Here is a 20,751-nt window from a genome sequence, read left to right as displayed (position 1 = left end):
TTTCATTGTAGTTTTTTTATTCCTCAGATTATTACAGTTTGATTTTTACCACTGAATTATTAAAGTTATCCAGGCTCTTGTGGTGATGTCTCGTTACTTCAGCTGTCCTTTCTGGGCATGACCTTTGCTGTACAACAATTGCATCCTGCAGGGGGAATAATAATCAAAAGAAATTTAGCAAAAGGAGTGAAAAAGAGAAAAAAAAATACTGTTGTAATGGAATCTGTGTGCTGTGAGGCATTGGGTAATAATGTCTGTCTAATATTTTGTTTAGAGAATGGCAGTGGTCTCTGCAATGTCCTGGGTCCTGTATTTGTGGATAAGTGCCTGTGCAATGCTGCTCTGTCAGGGGTCCCTCCATCACACTTTCCAGCAGCATCACCTGCACAGACCAGGTAGGACTGAGATCAGCTGTGGGATGCCGTGAGATTGCAGGTTCTCTGCCCGTGCTCGTGTCTGTCTTGATAAATGACTGAGTAATCAAAACTATTTTTATCATTTAACTTTTATGAGTTGCTTGCCTTTATATTGCACAGCATCTGTTTTTTGGGTGGTTTTTTTTTTGGTCAGTCTAATGTGTGTTGTGCTTTGCCAATCCGATGTTGGAATAGTCATCCTTTAATGTCCTCTTTTAACAATTTCCCGACACAGAAATCCCATTTTGGATAACTGTTCAGTTTGTGTCCTTATCTCTATCTCTCCTTCTCCTCAGCTGGTGAAGTTCTGGAATGGGTGTGTAACTCAGACATTGTGACAACATTTGGATAACTTTGCAGTTATCTGACCCAAACTGGACATGGGTTTGTTAATGAAAACACTGGCACCAAATCTCACTCATGGTCACCTGTGTTTACTGGAGGTCAAATGTTTGCATAAATGAGTCCCACTTATTTTAAGGTTCACAAGTTTACCTCTGAAAATTGATGGGGTTGCAAAAGTGCAGCCCAGAGGAGAATTTGGGACTGCCTTTCAATGGAGTTAAATACCTGTAGAGCCAGAATAAATCCCACAGGTTGAGAGTGGAGAACAGAACTCACTTTGACTGTTGGATCTGCAGGGACAGCACATCAGTGGTTTTATTGTGTTTCTATTAACAGAAATAGATCACATAAGTTTTTCAACTGTTAATTGCACTTTGAAGAATGTGCTATGCTAAAAATTGAGGTGTTGGCATATTCTAGCACAGTATTATCATCTGGTTAAAATTAGATGGGCCAAGAATGTCCCTTCACAAATTTGGATCCAAAGAAAGGTGGGAAAGGTTTCAAGAGGTATAGAAAGGAAAGATGGGAAATGTTAACTCGCAGTGATGAATCATTTAACAATGTGGCAATTAACACTTTAATGTTTTTTTGATTTAATGACATCCCTTCAAAGACAGATGGTCTTGAACCACAGGTCTTTAACAACTTTAAAACTTGAAGTTTCCCAAGTACATTTCTTGCCCAGAAGTCATAGATATTGGCATTGTCTTGCATTCTTGTAATAAAACATAAATTTTATAGAGGAATAGAGCAAAATATTTGCTAGCCCAGCTCTCAGTGCCCATGTTAGAACATCAGCTTAACCAAGAGTAGTGTCTTCACTAACAGGCATGGGAAGTTTGAGAGTGTTTGAAGTTTGAGTGGTGAGGGTCTTATTTGGGACTTGCAGAGATTTATTACAATGCAATTGTCAGTAATGCTGCTGGTTATTTGAGCCCGTCCCTAGTGAAGGAAATGGGGGAGAAACAGCCCAGCTAAACAGATACGTAAAAGGAAAATGTAATATCGTTTTAGGGAATCAGTTGAAACAAGTGACATTATGAGAAAAAATGAGAGCTGGGCACATCCAGAGCTCAGCAACATTTGCCTAAGCTAGAAAAATCACCTTTTTTATGAAGCAAGAACAGCAAGACACTGAATGCATACCAAATGTTGGGGAAATGTGAAAAATGACAAAATCTTTCACTCAGAGATGTGCTACAGATAGAGTGAAGGTTTTACAGCTGCCTCATCACCTACTTAGAAGCAGCCAAGCCTTCCCTCCTGCGAGCCTGGCTCAGGCAGCTTCTCTGCACCCTACACGAACAAGATTGATGGTGTTCTGATCCCAGGCAGCCAATTTCAGTCTCTCAAGAAATAATCCACTACACTGACAGATGAGTGGAATTTGACATGATGTTCACCTCGAATTCAGATTGTGCTGCACCTGGGAAAGTAGCAGCTACTGAGTGTCCTTTAGGGAAACTGTTAGATATTTTGGACAATTTCTGCTGTCACAACAGAAAATCAAGACAGTGGTTTTTTTATAAGGCCACGAATTTTCAGTCTGCCAACTGAATGTGAAAGGTTGTACATAAAAGGGATGGAAATATGTTAACTAGCAAACTGAGTGATTTTAATGTATTCAACTGCAGTCCCTGAGTACACCCTATTTTTCATATTTATAATATTAGGAATGCGTCGTTTACTTTTAGTTAGTCACTGTGTAAGTAAGATTAAAATGTTCAGCCAAATAAGAGTGAATAAAAATGGATGCAGATGAGCCAGGGTATAATTTCGGTAATTTAATATTTGGTATATGAAATTTCAACTTATTGAATCATGACAAATATAGCTGTAATCAATAGCACGCTCAGCATACCTTTTCTTTCAGTTTGTGTCTTCCATAGATAATGAGATGCTCTAAAATAAGAGAATTTGAGCAGCTCAACTCCATTGTGGGGCCCTTTTTTGGTACAAGATAATTAAAAAGGCAGGTTTCACCCCACCTTGTGCTTCTCATACTTGATGAGTAGAAGAGTCTCACTGAGCACGGGAAGGTGCAGGTAAAAGATAAAATCCTCTTGGAGTGTATTTAGCATAATAAACTTGAACTGAACTCAGTGGATTAGCACAGTGAATATATCCATCTGGACTACTGCAGTAATCCAGTTTTGAAACTCTGGAAATCAAGGGCAATATATAAAAAGGTTAGTTTATCATCAGAGATTTCTGAGCTTGTTCTTTTTTTTTCCCCTGAAACTTTAGGTGTCTGAATGGGCTGAGATAGATTTCCACACACTGTGCAATCACAAAAGCTTAAAGCCTCCTTTTAGTGTAGTATAATTTTTCACTTTTATAATTCAATACTCCTTTATTCAGTTAGATGGCTTAGCAGAAGGTATGAACCCAGAAACAAATGTGATAAACAGCTCTACATGACAGTATTTTTGATTGACTGTAGCTTTATTTTCTGTGAAACGTTGGCAGGTGGGCACAGGTAGTAAGGGCATGGTAAATATTGCTTGCTCATAAGATGAATGATGCTATGTTATTTGTGCCTGCTCATTAATTCTTCCTTGTCTCATTAACACGGTGAGAAGTTTGAATGCTGCTGTTTAGTACCCTTAAGTATTGGTGCCTTTTCCTTTTGACTGGGATGGGTGAGGCGGAGGAGACTTCAGAGTAAACTGGCAGAACACCATTGCAGTGTAATTCCCCTTGGGTGATACACGTGGCTTTCTGCAGGTTTTTTATGACAATATTTCATTTTCATGAAAATCACATTAGGCAGAGGATGTGTGAAAGCATTCACAGGAAATAACTTTATGTGGAAACAAATCTCCATCTTTTTTTTCTGAGCATGCCATTTCTGTGTGATTTATGAAGAAACAGTGGTAATGAAAAGATTTCCACACTGGCTCTTAGACTCTAAGATACACACAGTTGTAGAGCTGTTGAAGTGGCCTGAGGGTTAAAGTGGACAGGTTGTGATTTGCAGAGTTATCTGAGTGCCTGTGATAGTTCATTGATCATCTGATTGACAGGATTGACCCTGCCCAGAGGTAGGAAGTAGATGCTGGCATTTGGTGAGACAGCAAGATATCAGCAAAGTATGGGATTCAAGTTTGAAAAAAAACCCACAATAAACAAACAGCACTCTTTCAATCATGCAATTCTTGACAAAATTTTGGCCGTGTTCCATAACAAGGTGTTATATGCATCAACCAGTGTTTACCCACAGTGGACAGCATGGGCCATGTGTTGCTTGAAAGGACATAGGATTCACCTCTAAGTTTGTGTAAATGAATTAAGCACACATTAAACCAGTCTTGTACACAGTGCAAAGATGTGAGACAGACACAAGCAGAAACATGTACCTACTGTAGCAAATATGTCAATTAAAAATAGGCCTATTCAGAGGAAGAAATCATGGAGAGAATCAAGGCTGGAGTTTTATGATGCTAAACATAAAGTGCCTTTTGTTGTGACAGGAGTTAATGATGTGCCCATTAAAAATCATCACAAGAAGTGTTTCTCAGTACTTCATCTTACGAGGTGGAAAAATGGGTCTGAAAGCAATTCTGTACGAACTAACAAGGAACATCAATTGAAGGCTGCTCTTAGCATGTTTCTCAGTAGACAGCATTTTGCAGAAAGTGGAGTCTGTGGCTGTGAGCAAAAAATGTCTTAGTACTGATCTTGGCCTTCCCACTGATTTTTATAGGCTTGGGGGAAAGTGCATATTTTCACATTTCAAAAGCTCTGCTATATTCATATGCCCCATATATGTGCTTATTCAGTTTAAAACAGACTGGGAAGAATGTTAGTTTGGACCTAACTCCTCAGAAAAGTGTAAATAGAGTGTCTTTACTCTGCAGAACAATTGAGATTTGGAAGGTGAATTCAACAGGATTTTTCCTTTGGTATTGATAGAAGCAAGTGTGGGACTAGGTAGTTAAAATGTAAAAGTTTCTATGATTACCAAGAGTTGTGTTTCATTAATCACATGGTGTGAATGCAAACTGTTGCCTTCAGTATATGTCCAAATTGCCATGGGGCAACATAGGCAGTATCCAGCAGATCTTGTCATGGGCATCAAAGATGACAAGTGGGGTCAAATTTTTAAGCTCTAAGGTCTGATTCGGTTTTCATTTACACCAGAAATACCCAGGGAGCACAACAGTGTCCTGGTTTGTTCCCAGTCAGAAAAACCTGTTCATAATGAGCCGTTCTGGTCACTCACTGGCAATCATCTCCCTCGTGATACCTTCGTTGTACACACCCGGCCTGCACAGGTTGTTCTTGGAAATGTGAAGCTACCAACTTCTAAGTAAAGAAATCCAAGTTGGAGGTACCTGCTGTGTTCCTGGCCACATAAAAAACATGTTTGTGTGTATGTGGACATGCATTTTGTGTGGACAGAGAACTGATGTAACAAATTCAGCACTTCAGGATGAGGTAGGGTTTCTAAGCAGCACGATAGCAATGAACTGCCTGCTGTGCTTGTGTGATCCACTTGTTTATAGCAGCAGACTTTAACAGAAGTATAGTACCCTGTAATTTTGTTTTTTGGCCTTTTTTTTTTTTTTTTTTTTCTGAAAAATCAAACCTTCAAAGCAAAACCAGCGTGGCTACAGGGTGTGCTTGCAGGCAGTTAGCTGTGGGGGTTTTTTGGGGGGTTTGTAAGCCATTTAGACACAGAAGCCCTTTGAAGTAAAGGGGAATGGGTAGGTAGGTATTGCCAGTGAGCAGCCAGTGCTCATGGCAGGGACAAAGGCAAGAGGAGAAGGGTTCGTGGCTGGGAGGCTCTCAGGTGGAGGAAAGCTGTCACCAGTCATGCTGCTGCATGTGACGCCTTGTTACTTCTGATCCAGGGAGATGAAGCAACCTGAGGGGGAGCAGGTGCTGCAGCTCGATGGACTGTGAAGAGCAGCATGGCCGAGGTGTGCAGTGGGGCACTGAGCAACTGCTGTGCCCAGCCAGGCTCCACGGGAGCTGCTGGAGGAAGGGCAGCGTTCCCTGTGCTCACCCTCACGGCACACCCCGTGCAAAAGAGCAGTGGCAGGGGTGCTCATGGTGATATTTTGAGAGATGTGATGTGCCTGCCTCGGGTGTGGTTTGCACTGGCAGTGCCTGTGTCCTGGTTCTGTCGCCCTACTCTGCCCTTCCTGCTGCCCGTGCTCCTGGTCCCCATCCTGTGCCGCTCCAGCTCTCCCTCGGTCCTCTCTGCAGGCAGACAGACAGGTGCAAAGCACATCCCTCTTGGTGTGACAGAAGCTGTTCTGGGGAAACAGGGACCAAAAAGCCTCTCTTGCTGTGCTGGCCCTGGGAGCACCTTCTGCTCCCACCCCAGTGTGCTGAGCCTCCAGCTCCAAGTGCAGCCCTGGGGCCTGGGTGAGTCATGCAGGGACCGTTCAGTGCCTGGCAGTGTTTGGAGCTCGCTGTCAAGGCATTAAAGATTGTGGGAATTCATACTATGGTGCTGAAATCCCAAGGAAAATTTGGCACCTACAGATATAAGCCCCAAAAGCAAACTGTGTTGCTCTGTGCTGAAGTATTTCTGCTGATAACATCAGAAAGCCGCCTTTAATGATTAGCCTACTTTATCCAAGGCTCATTTATATTTTAAAAGGCAATATCCAAGTGCATTTCCTCATAAGACAGATGTGTTTTCTCCCATTAAGTTTCATATTGTTTTATCCTATCTCGTCTCTAATCTTCATGGTTTCCTTCTGAATGCTTTTGTTTCCACTATGTTGTGGAACTAACCTTTGCTGTAAGATTTATTTTCCTGATGGGATTCTGCATTTTTTGCTGTTTTCAGATGCTCTATGCAGAACAGTTCTCTCCAGCTAAACTTATTCTTTTGCTTGGCAGTGATGCTGGAGATTTCTGTTCACTGAGCCCTAGGTAGGGACCACGAGGGCTGCAGCACCACTGGATTCTAAATTTATAAGACTCTGTCAGTGATGCACAGTGGGGAATTGGGGGTGTAAATTAAGCTGAATGGAGTTGCAAAGCCCAGTGTATGTATCTGTGACTCATATTTCTACGCTCTGTTTAGAAGATTGTTTTCTGACATCTCTCTCTTGCCTTCTGTATCTTTTTTGGAATAACAGTTTTCCCCTTTTCCTTCACAGTGGGTAAAGAAAACAGTCTCTACCCTTCTTGAAAGGTCAGTTCAGCGACAGCAGGTGCAGGATCACTGTTGCTGTCATGATAATCAATAACTGTGTCCTAGTATTCCATTGTAATCCTTATATTACTTTGAGAGAACAGCTTTGCTTGGGAACTGAATTGATGGCAGGAATGGAGGATTTCAGTAGTTTCTGGATGATGTGAAAATGATTCCTTGAGAATCATCAGGTGAAGTGCAGCACACAGCCAATCTGTTATGGGTGCTCTTGTTGTAGTGTCTTGTCTTTGAGCTACAAGGTGAATAACCTACTCTCCACGATCAGCTCCCCCCCAGCCACATGTGCTGGGTGCTTTTTGATATTGTGCATAAGTATTTTTTCCATGAGCAGTGAAGTTTTATTTGTATATCATGCACCTTAACTCTCACTAAATGAATAGGCAATTAAAACCCAGCTTAAGTAGTGATCCTTGTCTCTTGATTGCTAGGAGAGCTGTTGGCTAAGATCAAAGAATGCTTTTAATCCATCCTCTTGCATAATCCAAAGCTCCTAAGGGATTGATTTTTGTTTTCTGTAAATGACAAATCTGAATCAAGAGCCTTCATTGTGAACCTATTAAAACATAGGGAGCAAAATATACTTTGCAGTTCAATCGTGTGAAAGTTATACCAATGAAATGAAGAACTTGATTGGAAAACTCCTGTGAGCATACATGTCAGTCTGTTGGGAACTAGGGAACCTGGGGTTGTGATTTTCCATGTTGTAAATAATGCCAGCAGCCAAAAGCTCTACAGATCAGCCTGAGTGCAGGCAAGGGCCTCAGGATCTAAACTGCACACACTCTGATAAAACTTTATTATTTTTTTGGTGTCCTCATTAATGCTCTCCAAAACTGCTGTTAAATATTTCTGGCAAGCAAGGCTTCAGTGTAATTGTACTGTGTTGTTCAGGATTTATTAATTATAATCTTTTCTCGCAGAATCTATTTATATTTGATCACGACATTAATTGGTTGCCAAAACAAACTAGAGTTAATGGTGTTTAATTAAGTGGTTGGGAGCAAGCAAGGACAGTTTATTTGGAAAATCGGTTTCATTGATTTATATGTTTGTTTCTTAAAAGAACATGCATAAATGAAAGGAACCTTTTGGTTAACACCTCTTTCCCCACTTGCTGCCCAGGAACCACCAATAACACAGTTGTGACTTTGAACAGATTCAAGAGTTGAGAAGTATCTGTAGTGTATATGTTTGCCTAGACAAGCATAGTAGGAAGTAAATGTTCACATTCTGAATCATTCTGAATTTAAATAAAACCTAAAACCATATGGAAATGAGATCAAGTAATACTGAAAATAGCACTAGGGTGTTCAGAACACTGTATTTTGAAAAATGCATCTCTTGTCTGGCTAAAGGTGCTGTGGATAAGGGAAGAAGGGTGTGGTAAAACACTGAAAAACAAGGCAAATATTTCCTATAATTTTATTAATACAATATATCATTGTATTTCTATGATATTATAATTTCTGTTTTCTATCACATGCTTCAAAATTGACCAGTTTTACAGTTCAGAAGCTCTTGAACACCAGCCTGTTTCCTGTTTTAATGTTAAAATTGGAACTGAGAAGAAAATTCTGTGGACTTAACATCTGAGTTTTTGCTATTTTTGTCAGTGGTTTTACTGTTTGTTTTGTGTAGTGGTTTTTTTATGGAGAATGAGTTTAAGTTGAAACCATGGTTGAAAAAGTAGTTAGATATGTTTATGCCTTATTTTTGCCCTGATATTCCTCACTGGCTGTGTAAGGTATCAGCAGCTACCCAAAACAAGTCATCAAAATCCTGTCTGGAAGTATAACTTTAGATCTGCCAGTGGCTGCTTCTTTCCCAAGAGGAATCAAGACCTCACAGACTTCAAGTTAAACAGCAGAGGTCTTGGGGTGGGGAAATCTTGCTTAAATCATAAGCTATCAGGGCTACACTACCACTGTTTACTGTGACTATCATTAGCTCATTAAATTCTTCTTTTTGGTTACTTGCATGGGAGACTTTCAAATTTGAGGGGTCAGTCAGTTCCTATTGTTTGTTAACCAAAAAAAAAAAAAAAAAAAGGGATGAGTTGAAGCTAATAGGGGTTTTTGAGTTTGCAACTGATTTTAGCATCCCAGGGCAGGATCTGACAGAGAATGATTGTCTAAGCCAGCTCCCACATCTGTAGTATAATTATTTCTGCAGTAATATCCTCTTTTTGTGAGGTTTTAAAATGCAGCATTTTTGTTCCCCCAGGTAATTAGAAACTGTCTTTCCACGGCTGAAATCTCAGTGCTTTCTCCATCAGGTCAGCTGCCTGGGTGGTGTTTATCTTAACCTTGTTTTGAGTTTCTCCAACAAAGAGATGACTCCTTTAGTTCTAATTTAGTTTCTCTTGGTATTTCTATTATCTCTTTCTGGTTGGCAGGCAAGGAAATCAGATGTTCATCGAATGAAACCATTTGTCATGGATTAGTGCATGCAAATGCCTTGATAACAGCAGCAGACCAGAGCTGTGAGTGTCTGAGTGCTGACTTAGGAAGAGAAAATTAACAAGGCCAAGCCACCACTGATAGCTGTCCCTAAATGAGATTATTCAATGCCTAGGAGCAAGATGAGGCTTTTCTGTGCCCTCCCTTGACATTTGTCCTCGTACTGAAGTCTTTAGACATTTGGGAAATGCACAGTGAAGCCTGTGAAGGGGGGAAGTATCCATGGGATATCATGGCTTTCCCAGGACTGCACACCATCAGGATCTTCCATCTGTCCAATAAAACCTGTCTGTATGCCCAGAAGAGGGGAGGGATGGGGTTCATAGCTGGGCAAAAGAGAAAATCATTAATGATTCTCCAGTGTGTGTGTCCCTAACACAGCTTGCTGGGAGTGGGGAGAGCTGCCAGGCAGGATACTTGAATGAGTCCTGGGGAGGAGGAATGTATCTTCCTCAGTGTCTTCTTTAGAAATGTTTTGCATTTCCCTCTTTCCCCGAGGGCAGAATTGAGTAATTGTTTAATGCTGATCTCCCACTGTTGATAACAGGCTGAATTGAATGAGTTGACAGTGGTTATTGTGGTTATTAGATATTTATCTCATGCTTGTCGTTGTTACTCCAGTTCCTTTATGAGCCTGGTTGGACCCTTTTCAGTCCGAAAAGGTGAGCTCTGCCAAGTTCCCCTCTCAAAGAGTGGTGTGAGGAAGAGCTGAAACACAGCTGTAGGAAGGGAATTGGAGTCTCCCCGAGTGGGAGCAGACTGTGGGCAGTGACCATCCTGAGCACACTGTATTTCTAACCATCCCAAATCACCCCTGGGAGATCACCAAACACAGGTGCTGTAACTTAGTGTAGGGTCCACAATGTAGGCAGATAACCTGCTGTTTTCTGCAGGTTTTAAACCTGTTTCAGTGTTTTTCTTTTCTCCCCTTCACTATTTTGTGTATTTCTAGAATTTGACTCCTTTCCTTTAAATCAATTTCCTTTATTTTCTCTAAATCTTCCTTCGTGTAAGCTCTTATGGCTCTCTCTTTTGTAAAAGGTTCTCTGAACCTCCTCGTCTCAGTCAATGCATCTTGATGTGGTGTTTGAGCAACAAAATTCCACTTGATTTCTTCTCAATTAGAACACCAGTGATATTTTAATGAAGTAAATAGTTTAAAACATTTCTATTTAGAAAGAATCGAAACGCAGCTATTTCATCAAAAGGTTTGAAATGCTAAAATACATCTCCTACTTCCTGATGTTGACACCACAGTTTAAGTGTTTTCTAAGAAAAACAGGGGAAAATATAATTTATAACCTTTTTCACCCATAGGAAATACTGTTGATCAGAATATTCCAATGGAAAAAAATTTCACAGGTACTTTGTGCCTGTCTCTACAGTGTGTATGCAAGGCAATATTACTATCATAGTGGTTTCTGGTTTTCTTACTTCCTACCCCTCTACCTCTGTGCTTTGATTTCATGTATTTGTATTGGTACCAAACCATCACCCCTTACACCCCCAAAATTTCTCCCTGTTTCCATGTTGTAGTCAAGACCCCTTGCTGAGGTTGTGATGTTACCACAGGAGTGAACAGGTTGGTCAGACAGGGTGATGCAGACTCTGGACAGCAAATTCTTGACTGAGCAGGACCAGTTCTGAAAACGAACAAATACTGGTGATAAAAATATGTGCAAATTAAAGGGAATGGGATTCTGCTTCAGTTGTAAATCCTCTGATGGCTTCCTCCGGTAAAACAGTTCCCTGACTTTTTTAGAGTGCTGTTAATTGGCTGTGAACTGCCTGTTGCTGCAGTGTTTAGTGGTGAGGTACCTTCTCTGAGCAGGGTGGTATCAAGCAGTTCTTTGTACCAGTCCTAATCCTCTGAGGTTCAGGCTGTGCGAGTGCCCCCTAAGCCCCGTTTTTATGTAAAACAAATTATTTCCTATGTTCCTTTTTTGTTTTCTAGCCTATCAAAGGAAAAGGTGTAATCTATAGTGTCTAGAGATGGAAACAAGCTACAGAGCAGTATCACATTTATACTGAAGTCCTTCTGAGGAGGATTGTATGCCTTTAGTATGCTGCTCCCTACATCTGAGGGGCTGTGTTCCTTAACAGGTGAGAAGAGGTTATCCCTTAGTCCTGACAGAATCTATGAATCAAAGTCTGTTAGGGGAAAAGACTCATACAGAGTTTAGAATGCAAGCCTGCTTTTAAATGTAACTATAGCAAAATAGTTTTCTCTGAATAATGCATTATATGAATTAGTATCTTAAGTTTCAGAGATCTTACTGTAAACTCTGTCCTACCTGATTTTCAAGTGCTTTAAAGTCTGGATTTTATACAGGAACCCAACAAAGGTATGAACAAAACTCAAATATGGCCTTATCAGGAGAGATTATTCCATATTCTGATGTAACATACAGGTCTCAGAACATCATTATTGCTCTACAGACAGAATGGTTTTATGGGGACCCAGCCAACAGTGGCCTTGCTGTTTGGTCTTTTTCTTTCTCTTTATGGCCAGCTCAGGGACAGTCCATCCCCTTGTGCAGCATCCAGAGGAAACAGATCTCCACCATGATCATTTTTGTGGCAGCTGAGATGTAAACAAGTGAGGTTTTGTTACTCTGTTCCCAACTTGGTCTCTCTAAGTGAGGCTGGTGGCTGCCAGACACCGTCCTCCCAGCTGGTGCCCAGAGCAGGCAGCCCATCCCTGGTGCTCTGTCCTTGGCTTGGCTTGATGTGCAAGTACAAGTGTTGCTGTGAGCTGGGTGATGGATCATGGAGCCTCTCAGCTCCCTCTTTTCATGGAATCAAGTGCTTTGCTGTAAGCCAACTTCACGCTGGCTTAACTTTCGTGGTGGTTAAGCCATAATCTATCAGACTGCCCCAGCTGTGAGGTGTAAAGAGCCTTCACCTTCACTTACTGCTGCTCAGCTGACAAACAAGTTGTGCTGTTGCAGGGAATGTTTCCTGTGTCCAGGCACTCAGCTGAACAGGCAGTGCAGGGTTTGCTTCAAATGTGGAGCTTCCCACTTGTTGCTGAATTGCTTCTTTTAAAAGATGAGAAGATTGGGCTGTTCCCGGGACAAAAAGGTTCCTCTTTAATTATGTTTCTCGCTTGAAGACTACACTTCCCACCAGAGTTTAGTGCTGTGCTTCCAATCCTTCACAGGCAGTGTAACATGGATTCTGCATAACTCAGTGCATTTTTTGAAATGTGTCTGACTTGCAAATATTAACTGCCTGCTGTTATCTCAGTGCACTTGCAGACCAGCTACAGCAGCATGAAAACTTCCATTTGCTATAATTGTAAAAAAACCCACCTTAATCATAATCTCTTGATTGCTTTTAAAGCCATAAATCGCTCTGGGGAAAGTTCTGTCCCAAAAGAGGACTGTGATCTGGGAATCCTGAATGGAAAATGACCTGTGAATGATGTCTTGTTTAGTCTAGACAAAGGAGTGGGGACACACACACCTTTGGGATAGATGTGTTAGGGTCCTGCGTGTCCTTCCCCACTGATGACCATTTTTGGACTGCAGCTGTTGAGGTTGACTGCAGAAGTTTTGCTTCTCATTTGTTGGAACCTGGGAAAGGTCTTCTCTGTAATTTATCTTTGTTCTGGCAACACAGAAGCTCAGAGGTTTTGTATTTATTGACCAGTGTCTCTGTTCCTTGTCAGGACTCTGTGCTTTCATGGAGGCACAGCATGAGTCCAGTGTACCAGTCCAGATGGGGGCCATCAGCTTGGACTGTGGAGTCCTGGCCAGGGATCCTTTTCCAGTGGATTCTTTCTCCTCTCATGCAATGAAAAGATGACTGAGCATCAGCTGATGGCCACTGCCTGCCTTGCAGAATGTATTCAGAGGCTCTTGTTAGGCTTTGAGAATCAAACTAGGATTTGATTCCATCTGTACTGATGAATTAATGTAAAAAATGCTCACTGAATCTCTTGTGGAGATAAGCTTTCATGTGCTTGAGTAATTGTAGCAAATTTTCTTTTCTATTGTGACAATTGTTTGTTTATTTTTGCAGTCTGATGGAACACAGGGTAACAGTCTACACTTTGCAAAGCAGTGTTCCTTTTGTTGTGTGACTAAAGCAGTGTAAATAATATAATTTCTTTTATATGACAGCCAAAGCAAGATATCAAGTGTTGGTTTGGTGCAGTATTTACATTTTGAAGTTAGTTTAGAACAACTCGATCGTTCTTCTGACTAACTGAAAAAGAAAAAAAAGAAAATCTGAAACAATTTGACAAATTTATAAACACTTAATGAGCAGCAAGGAGAAAGCAAGATTCAATTAATCAAAAAAGTCTAGAGACTGTAGTACTTATTTCTTTAAGTAGGTTTAATTCAGAGTATCTCTAACCAGAAGCCATGTTCTGCTGTAGGGTTGACCCGTCATCTTTCTTCCCAGAGGAGAGCTGTGGAGTTAAGATATGATTGGTAAGGAGAGTAACTTCCAATGACTCTTCAGTTTTCCATTTGGAATAAATAACTAAGAGAGACCCTGGAACATCAGGGTTTTTCTCCTTCACTTGCTATGAGACTGCAAAAAGAGCCAGTCAATTGTTCTCAGTCTCCATGGATAAGGTAGTGTTTTATGAGAGGCTGGATGGGCTTTGAGACAGCCCCTAACCCTGCCAAAAACAGAGGAGATGAACAAGACAGATCTAAAATCCCTGTCCCTGAGGCTGAGTGCATGGAGCTGTGATCTGAGCTGGTGGTGGCAGATCCTGGTTATTGAGAACTAAATGCGTGTGAAAAGGAGGCTTCAACAAACCAAGGATGAGTATCATAAAAACAACTTCTTGCAAAGTTAACCCTCTGGGAAGGGCACACTTCTGGCTGGTTTTGCTTTTCTTTCTTTCAGAAGAAAGCTGAATCACTGCCCACTAATTCTCTGTACGGTGCAGGAGGCAAAGCCCTTCTGCCCTATTTGAACACAAGGCTTGACCTGTGGTTTCCCTTCCTCTCTGTCTGTGTTTTGGGTGAGGCCAAGGCTGCACCAGCCACAGCAGAGCCCTGCTTGTGGCCTCTCTCCATCCATTCAGAGACAAGCAGGAGCCCACAGAGAGGGAAAGCAAAGCTTTGACAAACCGATGTTTGTCTGCAGTGCTGTTGTGTTTTGCTGACTTCAGTCATCTCAAGACCTTTGCTAATTTAATGAGCCCATTTCACTCCTCGGGGTGACAGTTACTGAGTCAGACACCAGCACTCCTTCTCCTTCAATATGCATTTGCAGCAGTTATTTTGCTGTCCTTGAAGAAACATAGACTGAAATATAATTTTATTTTGAGAGATGCTTCTAGGAGTTTTTTTTTTAACAAAGTATTAGGGATGTGTTTCTTTATCTCAGTGATAGCATCTGCTTTTGTCATTTTTATGTAAACCCAGCTCTGATTTGCACAGCACACTGTTCTCCTCTTCCAGAGACAGCATGATTGTCTATCAGCAGTGAAGCTCTGTGCAATCTAATATTAATCATTGACTCCAGCAGTTATTTAAACTGTATCTAATTGTGCCTTTTTTTATCCAGATTCTTGGGAGGATGGAGGGGACTGTAGTGGGGTTCCTACGTGGATATATTTGTTTTAAAATAGTAAATGACTTATTTAGAGTAAATGAGTTGGGGGTTATGTGTCAGGAGACCTTTACTGAAGTATGTGGACTTGTAACAAAAAAAAACCAAGGAAAACCAAACAAAAAAACCCCTCAAAACAAACAAACCACACACGAAGCAAACAAAAAACCAAACCCCAAGAAACTCCAACAAATTTCTGGTAGGAAAAACCAGTTTTACCAGGATCCAAATTTTGGTAGAACAGAATGAGGGGTTGAGTGATGGAGTAGCTTTGGCATCCAGCTGGGACCAACCCACCCCATCAAGGTTTGTTATTTTTTTCAGCAGCACAAAGCACAAACCTCTTTCCAAAGCTTTGTGGGTTTTGTAAAAGTCCCAGCCCAGTTCTGTGTGATGTCTTTTCATGTTTTTACTCAGCTCAGTGTATGATCTGTAGCTGTCAAGTCTTAGAGCCCCAAATTTCTGCTATCAGAAATAGAATGGGGTGTAAAACACTTAGGATTGGTTTTGACGGCCCTTCATGTGGAATAGAAAACGTAGATTCATTTCATAGCTGACAAAGAGCTGATTATTTATCTGTGTTAGAAAACAACTAAGAACATCCAAGAATCTTTTTTTACCATTATGGATGACTTTCCTTGTATTTTCACATCGTTCTTTTTGAATCACGACAAACTGAGATTAAGCAACAAACAGTCCCTGAGATCTGTCATTTTTTCCCAATGATTTGCATAGGATGGTGCCCATAAATTATAGAGGCAGCTACTGGATGCTGTGAACATACAAGTACTTCATTTGTGATAGAGTTTGAGGGACACCCTGTGAATTGTATCTGCAGAAGATAAAGATGCTATCCCATAAAAAAGCTGCTTAAAATTTTCAGGATGCTAAACCATGAGGAAAGGGTGCTAATTTCTTTTTTTAATATGAAGTTTTAGGCTGGATTGTATCACTCTCTGCCTACCTCTCTTCTTATTTCTTTTAACATCAAAAGAACAAAACCCATCCTGTTTTGGCCACCCTCTTTTGTCTGAAGCATCTCCTTCTTCTGTAAATGGGAGGTTTGGGAAAGATGCTGCAAGAAGAGACTTAACTTTTCTTCTGCAAAGCCTCCTTATTTCTGGTGCTGTTATTTTATGCATTTCCTTTCATTACTCCTTGAGGAGGAGAGAGAAAGGGGGCAATGTATCATCTCTCAAAATGAGAATGTGTGGATATGCACATGGCCAGGCATGTCTAACCTTTTTGTTCTCTGTTGTGCAGGAATATTCACTACAAGCCTCTGTACATAGTCCAGAGTCCCATTTTTAGCATGCAGAGCTGATTTAATTCACTTTCTTCACATAACATTGTCCTTTTCTCTTATTTCTTGTCTGCTCAGTATGGTCCATAGTGGGGATGTTCACAGCAGCAGGGTTTTGGTCACTCTCCTGGATAACTCAGTGCCAAAAGTTTCCCATCTGCTGACCAGGTCAGGTCTTGCACTCAGCTGTTCAAATCATCACAAGGGTTTGGGGTCTGGTTGTATTCCTGCTGGTCCTGATGAAGACTGAAATGTTTTCAGTTGTGCTATTGCCGAGAGCATCTTTCCTCATTGTACAAGTGCCAGTCTGGGATGAGATGTTTCCCCCGGGAGTGTGGCTTGTCACGGACCAAAGCAGCGGGAACAGCAACGTGAGGGGCAGCAGAAAATCCCTGGTGCTGCCTTGGTCAGGGGAAATGGATGTTGCTGCATTTTTCAGGTATTTTTTCCTACACAGAGAGGACTTCTACAGTTCTCCAAATAGCAGTGAAAACATCTTGGTAGCTGCAGGGACAGGGTATGGCAAGAGCTGTCCCGGCCAGGGCAGCAGCAACACGAAGGCAACGCAGGAGCTCAGCACACACTAATTTTCCATGTTTCTTGTCCCTGCAGCCCCCAGGGCAGTCTGGCTTTGTCTGCCCTCAGGGCACAGCTCTGTCAGGCTGTAAGGGGTGAGCTGTGGACCCAGTGGAGCAGACACTGTCCGTGTCTCCTGCCACCACAAGGCAAAGGCAAAGCCCCGCTGACCTCAGGGATGACAAGGTGCCATCACAGGCACGTGGCTTCTGCCATTCCTTTAGGAAATACTTCTCAAATTCCCTGATTGCTGTGTTCTGGTGGCCACAGCTAGGCAGACCTCCCAGGGATCATTCTGTCTATATGAAACACTTAAAATCATCAAGGACAGATGTATGAAACCTGAGAATAATATCAATTATCTTGCTTTTTTTCATCTCTAGATATGTTTTTCTTATTACGTTTTGAATCAGGATTCCTGTGATAAATTCTAAAGTATAGATATTGACTCAAGTGCAGAAAGTACCCAAAGAGTAACTAAGTCTATCATAACTATTTCTGTCAATATTAATACATATTAATATATATAGCAATTCATGCTATAAACAAAGCCATGGTAAACTGGGGGAAGGTAGTGCTTGTATGTCCAGAACACAGCTTTACCTCCATAGCCTTACTGTAAGCCCATTAATTTCCTGCTTTTCTTTTCCCACATTCATATGGATTTCTTCCATGGAGGTTTCAGGCATTGTACCTTTCTGTATGTGTGGTAAGATTCAGAAGCTTCAAATGCATAAAATCAATCCACTTGGTGATCTTCTGGTAAATAGTGCCTGAGTTCATAGCTTTTTCAGCTTTCTGACAGATCATAATTTGGATTTACAGCTGTTTGGCTGCCTGGTGGGCAGAGGGGTAAATCTCCTGCCCTCAGGAGCCTCCAGCCTGGCAGCACCTCTCCTGTGTGTGATGCTCAGAGCATGGCAGAGAGAGGATGCTCCTCTCCTCCCTGGGGAGAGACCTGTGATTCCCTGCTCCTGGTAGTTAGCTGTGACTGGGATTTGAGGTAGTAACAGGTTTTCTTTACAATAAGCCTGCCAAACATTTTGGTTCCATCACACTTCTGGCAGTGATAGATATATTAATTAGCATTTTTATGGCATAATAGTCTACAGCCTTAAAATGTCAAATTGTGAACACATTTGTAGATTAGGCTTAACTATTAGTGCTTTCCCAGGAATTTATATGTAGATATGTATTATTTCTTTATTAGCAACATTAAATCATTGTAGTTGGAGAGTTGCACATACATCTGTTCCTTATTCGTCTTTCCCCTTCCACCAGAAACATGCACACATCACAGCATCTTGCCCAGCTGTCAGTATTTGAAGAATTTGAAGGTATTTTCTCTTTATAAGTCTGTAATGTAGCTGTATTATATGGAGGAGTGGAGGATATAAAGGTTTCATCAGTATGCTTTCCCTTAACTTAATTTATATTTCTTAATTTTTCAAGGAGGGAAACTTCCACACCTGTCAGGAGGAAAAAAAGCGGTAGGCTATGAAACGTTGTCCTTAATGGCAGCAATGAAAGTGTTCTGTGATTTGGGATGTTAGAGCAAGTCTGCTGGGAAATGGATTAGTAAGCCAGGAGAGGGTATTGTGATCAAAGTGCATAGTAAATTAATTTACCTCACACTCCTGCAATTTATCACATAGGTATCACCTCTACATGTATAAAGATATATGAGTATGGATGTGATATTGCTCTAGTGCTTATATCTTATTCCTGGACCTAAATAATTTAAGACTCCTGCTTTAACCTTATTGAAATATTAAAACTCTGCCATTCCTTAGATTTGCCTTTGTTACAGCTGTTACATTACATTTTTGTGTCATTATGACACCGGTTCATAATTGCAGCCCAGACAGGTCTTTGGCCATTTGAATAGAAAGCAAAGCTGGTTTTGGCTGGTAAATGCTAAGCAATTTCTTGATGAACAAGGACACACCATCATAAAGAAGGAGGAATGACAGATTCACTGACATCAGGAGCCCTTTTTAAAAGAAGGTTTTCATTTGCTCACTCTTGCAACTTTTGGCTCCCAGTCATTTCCCATCTCCAGAGCACTTCTGAGTGGTTTTTCAAGTTGCTGTAGTTATGCTGCTCAATTAGACTTGGCTGGTAAACAGTTCATTAAAAATATCTACTTCAAAGCAAGATGAAAGAAGTCTTTCAGGGATTTTGATGGAGAATGGAACAAAATGAAGATCCATCTATTGTTGAAGGGCCTCTAGGTCGGGGAGGGGAGGTGATGCGGTGAAGTTGAGCATGGGAAGTTCACAGTTATGTCCTGGCCTGAATTAGAGGGGGGAAGAGTTTTCCTTTGCTGCTCTTGCACCAGGGAAGTGCCCTGACAGAGGACTCTGCTCTCTCCGTGCCTTTGACCAAAAACTGGCTCTTTGTTCAGCACCTCTTTCCCATCAGAATGACTGCCAAGTGACTCTCCTCCTCAAAGTTTAAACTGTACAGGGGATGTGCTACCAGGTGACAAAAAGATTTCCTGAATAACAGTCACAATTAGTTTAGGGAGTGTGCTCAGTGCAGTTAAGGTGAGCTGATCCATGTTGATCCCTCTTCTTCTGCCATCTCACAGCCTCTTTCCAATGATTCGTTGGCTCCTGTTTGCAGAACCAACAACTTCTTCAGCTGGAATCCCTTTACTGCCTGCATTCCTCTAATTAATTGCTTATCTCCAGGTCTTTTAAAAATCTGTTAATTGGTGTATGTAGCTGGCTGTTTCCCCTAAAGTCTGAAACCATTTTATGTACATCTTATCTAAGTGTACAATCAGCTAAATTAATACTAATTACAGTTTCCGAGGCTCTCTTGAATTCGTTTCCTGAAGAGAGAAAAGTTTTCTTTATGGTTATTTATGGGTAGAGGTCATGAATATCTCTGTATTAATCTCTTTTGATTACTAACACCTGATAACTCAGATTGCTTCTTCCTACAGTATTTTTGGTTCAATTAATTTGCTTTTACTGCTGGATCTAACACACTCTCTGCTGTAGTAAATCACCTGCTAATGAAAGTACATCTTTTTAAATCAGTTCAGACCTGCCTTGTTAGACTTCCTCTTGAGGAAAAATATGTACCTGAAAACACTTAGAGAAAATTCAAATAAAAAACCAGTTAACTCAGCTATTTCATTTTAACTGAAATTTTTGAAGTTAAATAATGTCACCTTTAACTTCTTTGAGATGTTGACATCAACATGAGTGGTTCTGACCATCCTCTGCATATTTTTTTTAAGTCAATTTTTTTAGCATAGAATTACTGGTGTTTCCTGTAGGTTTTTCTGTTCATTTAAGTCATAGAGCTCAGAATCCATACTAACTGTAAAAATACAACACATCAGGTATCAGGGTGGCAGAACAAGGCAGATTCCATCCCCTGGGATTGGCTGCAGGGAAGTGTGTGGGAGAACAAACAAAACCATGGAGGTGGCACTGTTTCCAGAAGATCAAGGGATGATGAGGTGGTACAAACATTGGAACACAGACTACAAAACTGGCAAGAAAAAGGTGATGGAAGAAGCTGCTAGTCTCATTTAAGAGTAAATTTTTCCCAAACAAGCAGCTGGCTCTCAGTTGAGTTTTCATCCCGGTGTTACTTCATCAGCAGAACAGAGTAGGTACCAAGTAAGACCACAATGACTCAGTGATATTTTACCAGCACTACCCAAAAGGGCACTTAGGGCAGCAGATAACAGTGTTCAAGGGTTGTAGATAAAAGCACCTTTGGGGGAACCTCTACAAAATGAAATTCATTGATGGCTCCAGTGAGGGATTTCAGGTGAGCCGAGTGACCCATCAGAGAAAGGAGTAAATGCTTAATCGGGACACTTCATCTTAACCAGGGCAAAATTAATCTCTTCCACTGAGGTAGAAA

The 20,751-nt window shown here is 41.1% G+C and overlaps 1 protein-coding gene across 1 annotated transcript in view; it reads left to right on the top strand.

Annotated features, from left to right (window-relative positions):
• TAFA1 (TAFA chemokine like family member 1) overlaps window positions 1-20,751 on the top strand; it is a 212,099-nt gene that overhangs the window by 2,433 nt on the left and 188,915 nt on the right. The window contains exon 2 of the mRNA XM_050312938.1: window positions 275-395. Coding sequence (XP_050168895.1) covers window positions 278-395 — 118 coding nt within the window. The 5' untranslated portion in view covers window positions 275-277. The remainder of the gene's footprint in view (window positions 1-274; window positions 396-20,751) is intronic.

This window comes from Myiozetetes cayanensis, unplaced genomic scaffold (genome assembly GCF_022539395.1).
Source record: "Myiozetetes cayanensis isolate MyiCay16 unplaced genomic scaffold, myiCay2020 scf18, whole genome shotgun sequence".
Lineage (NCBI taxonomy): Eukaryota > Metazoa > Chordata > Aves > Passeriformes > Tyrannidae > Myiozetetes > Myiozetetes cayanensis.
This window is presented reverse-complemented; position numbering and strand designations above follow the sequence as displayed.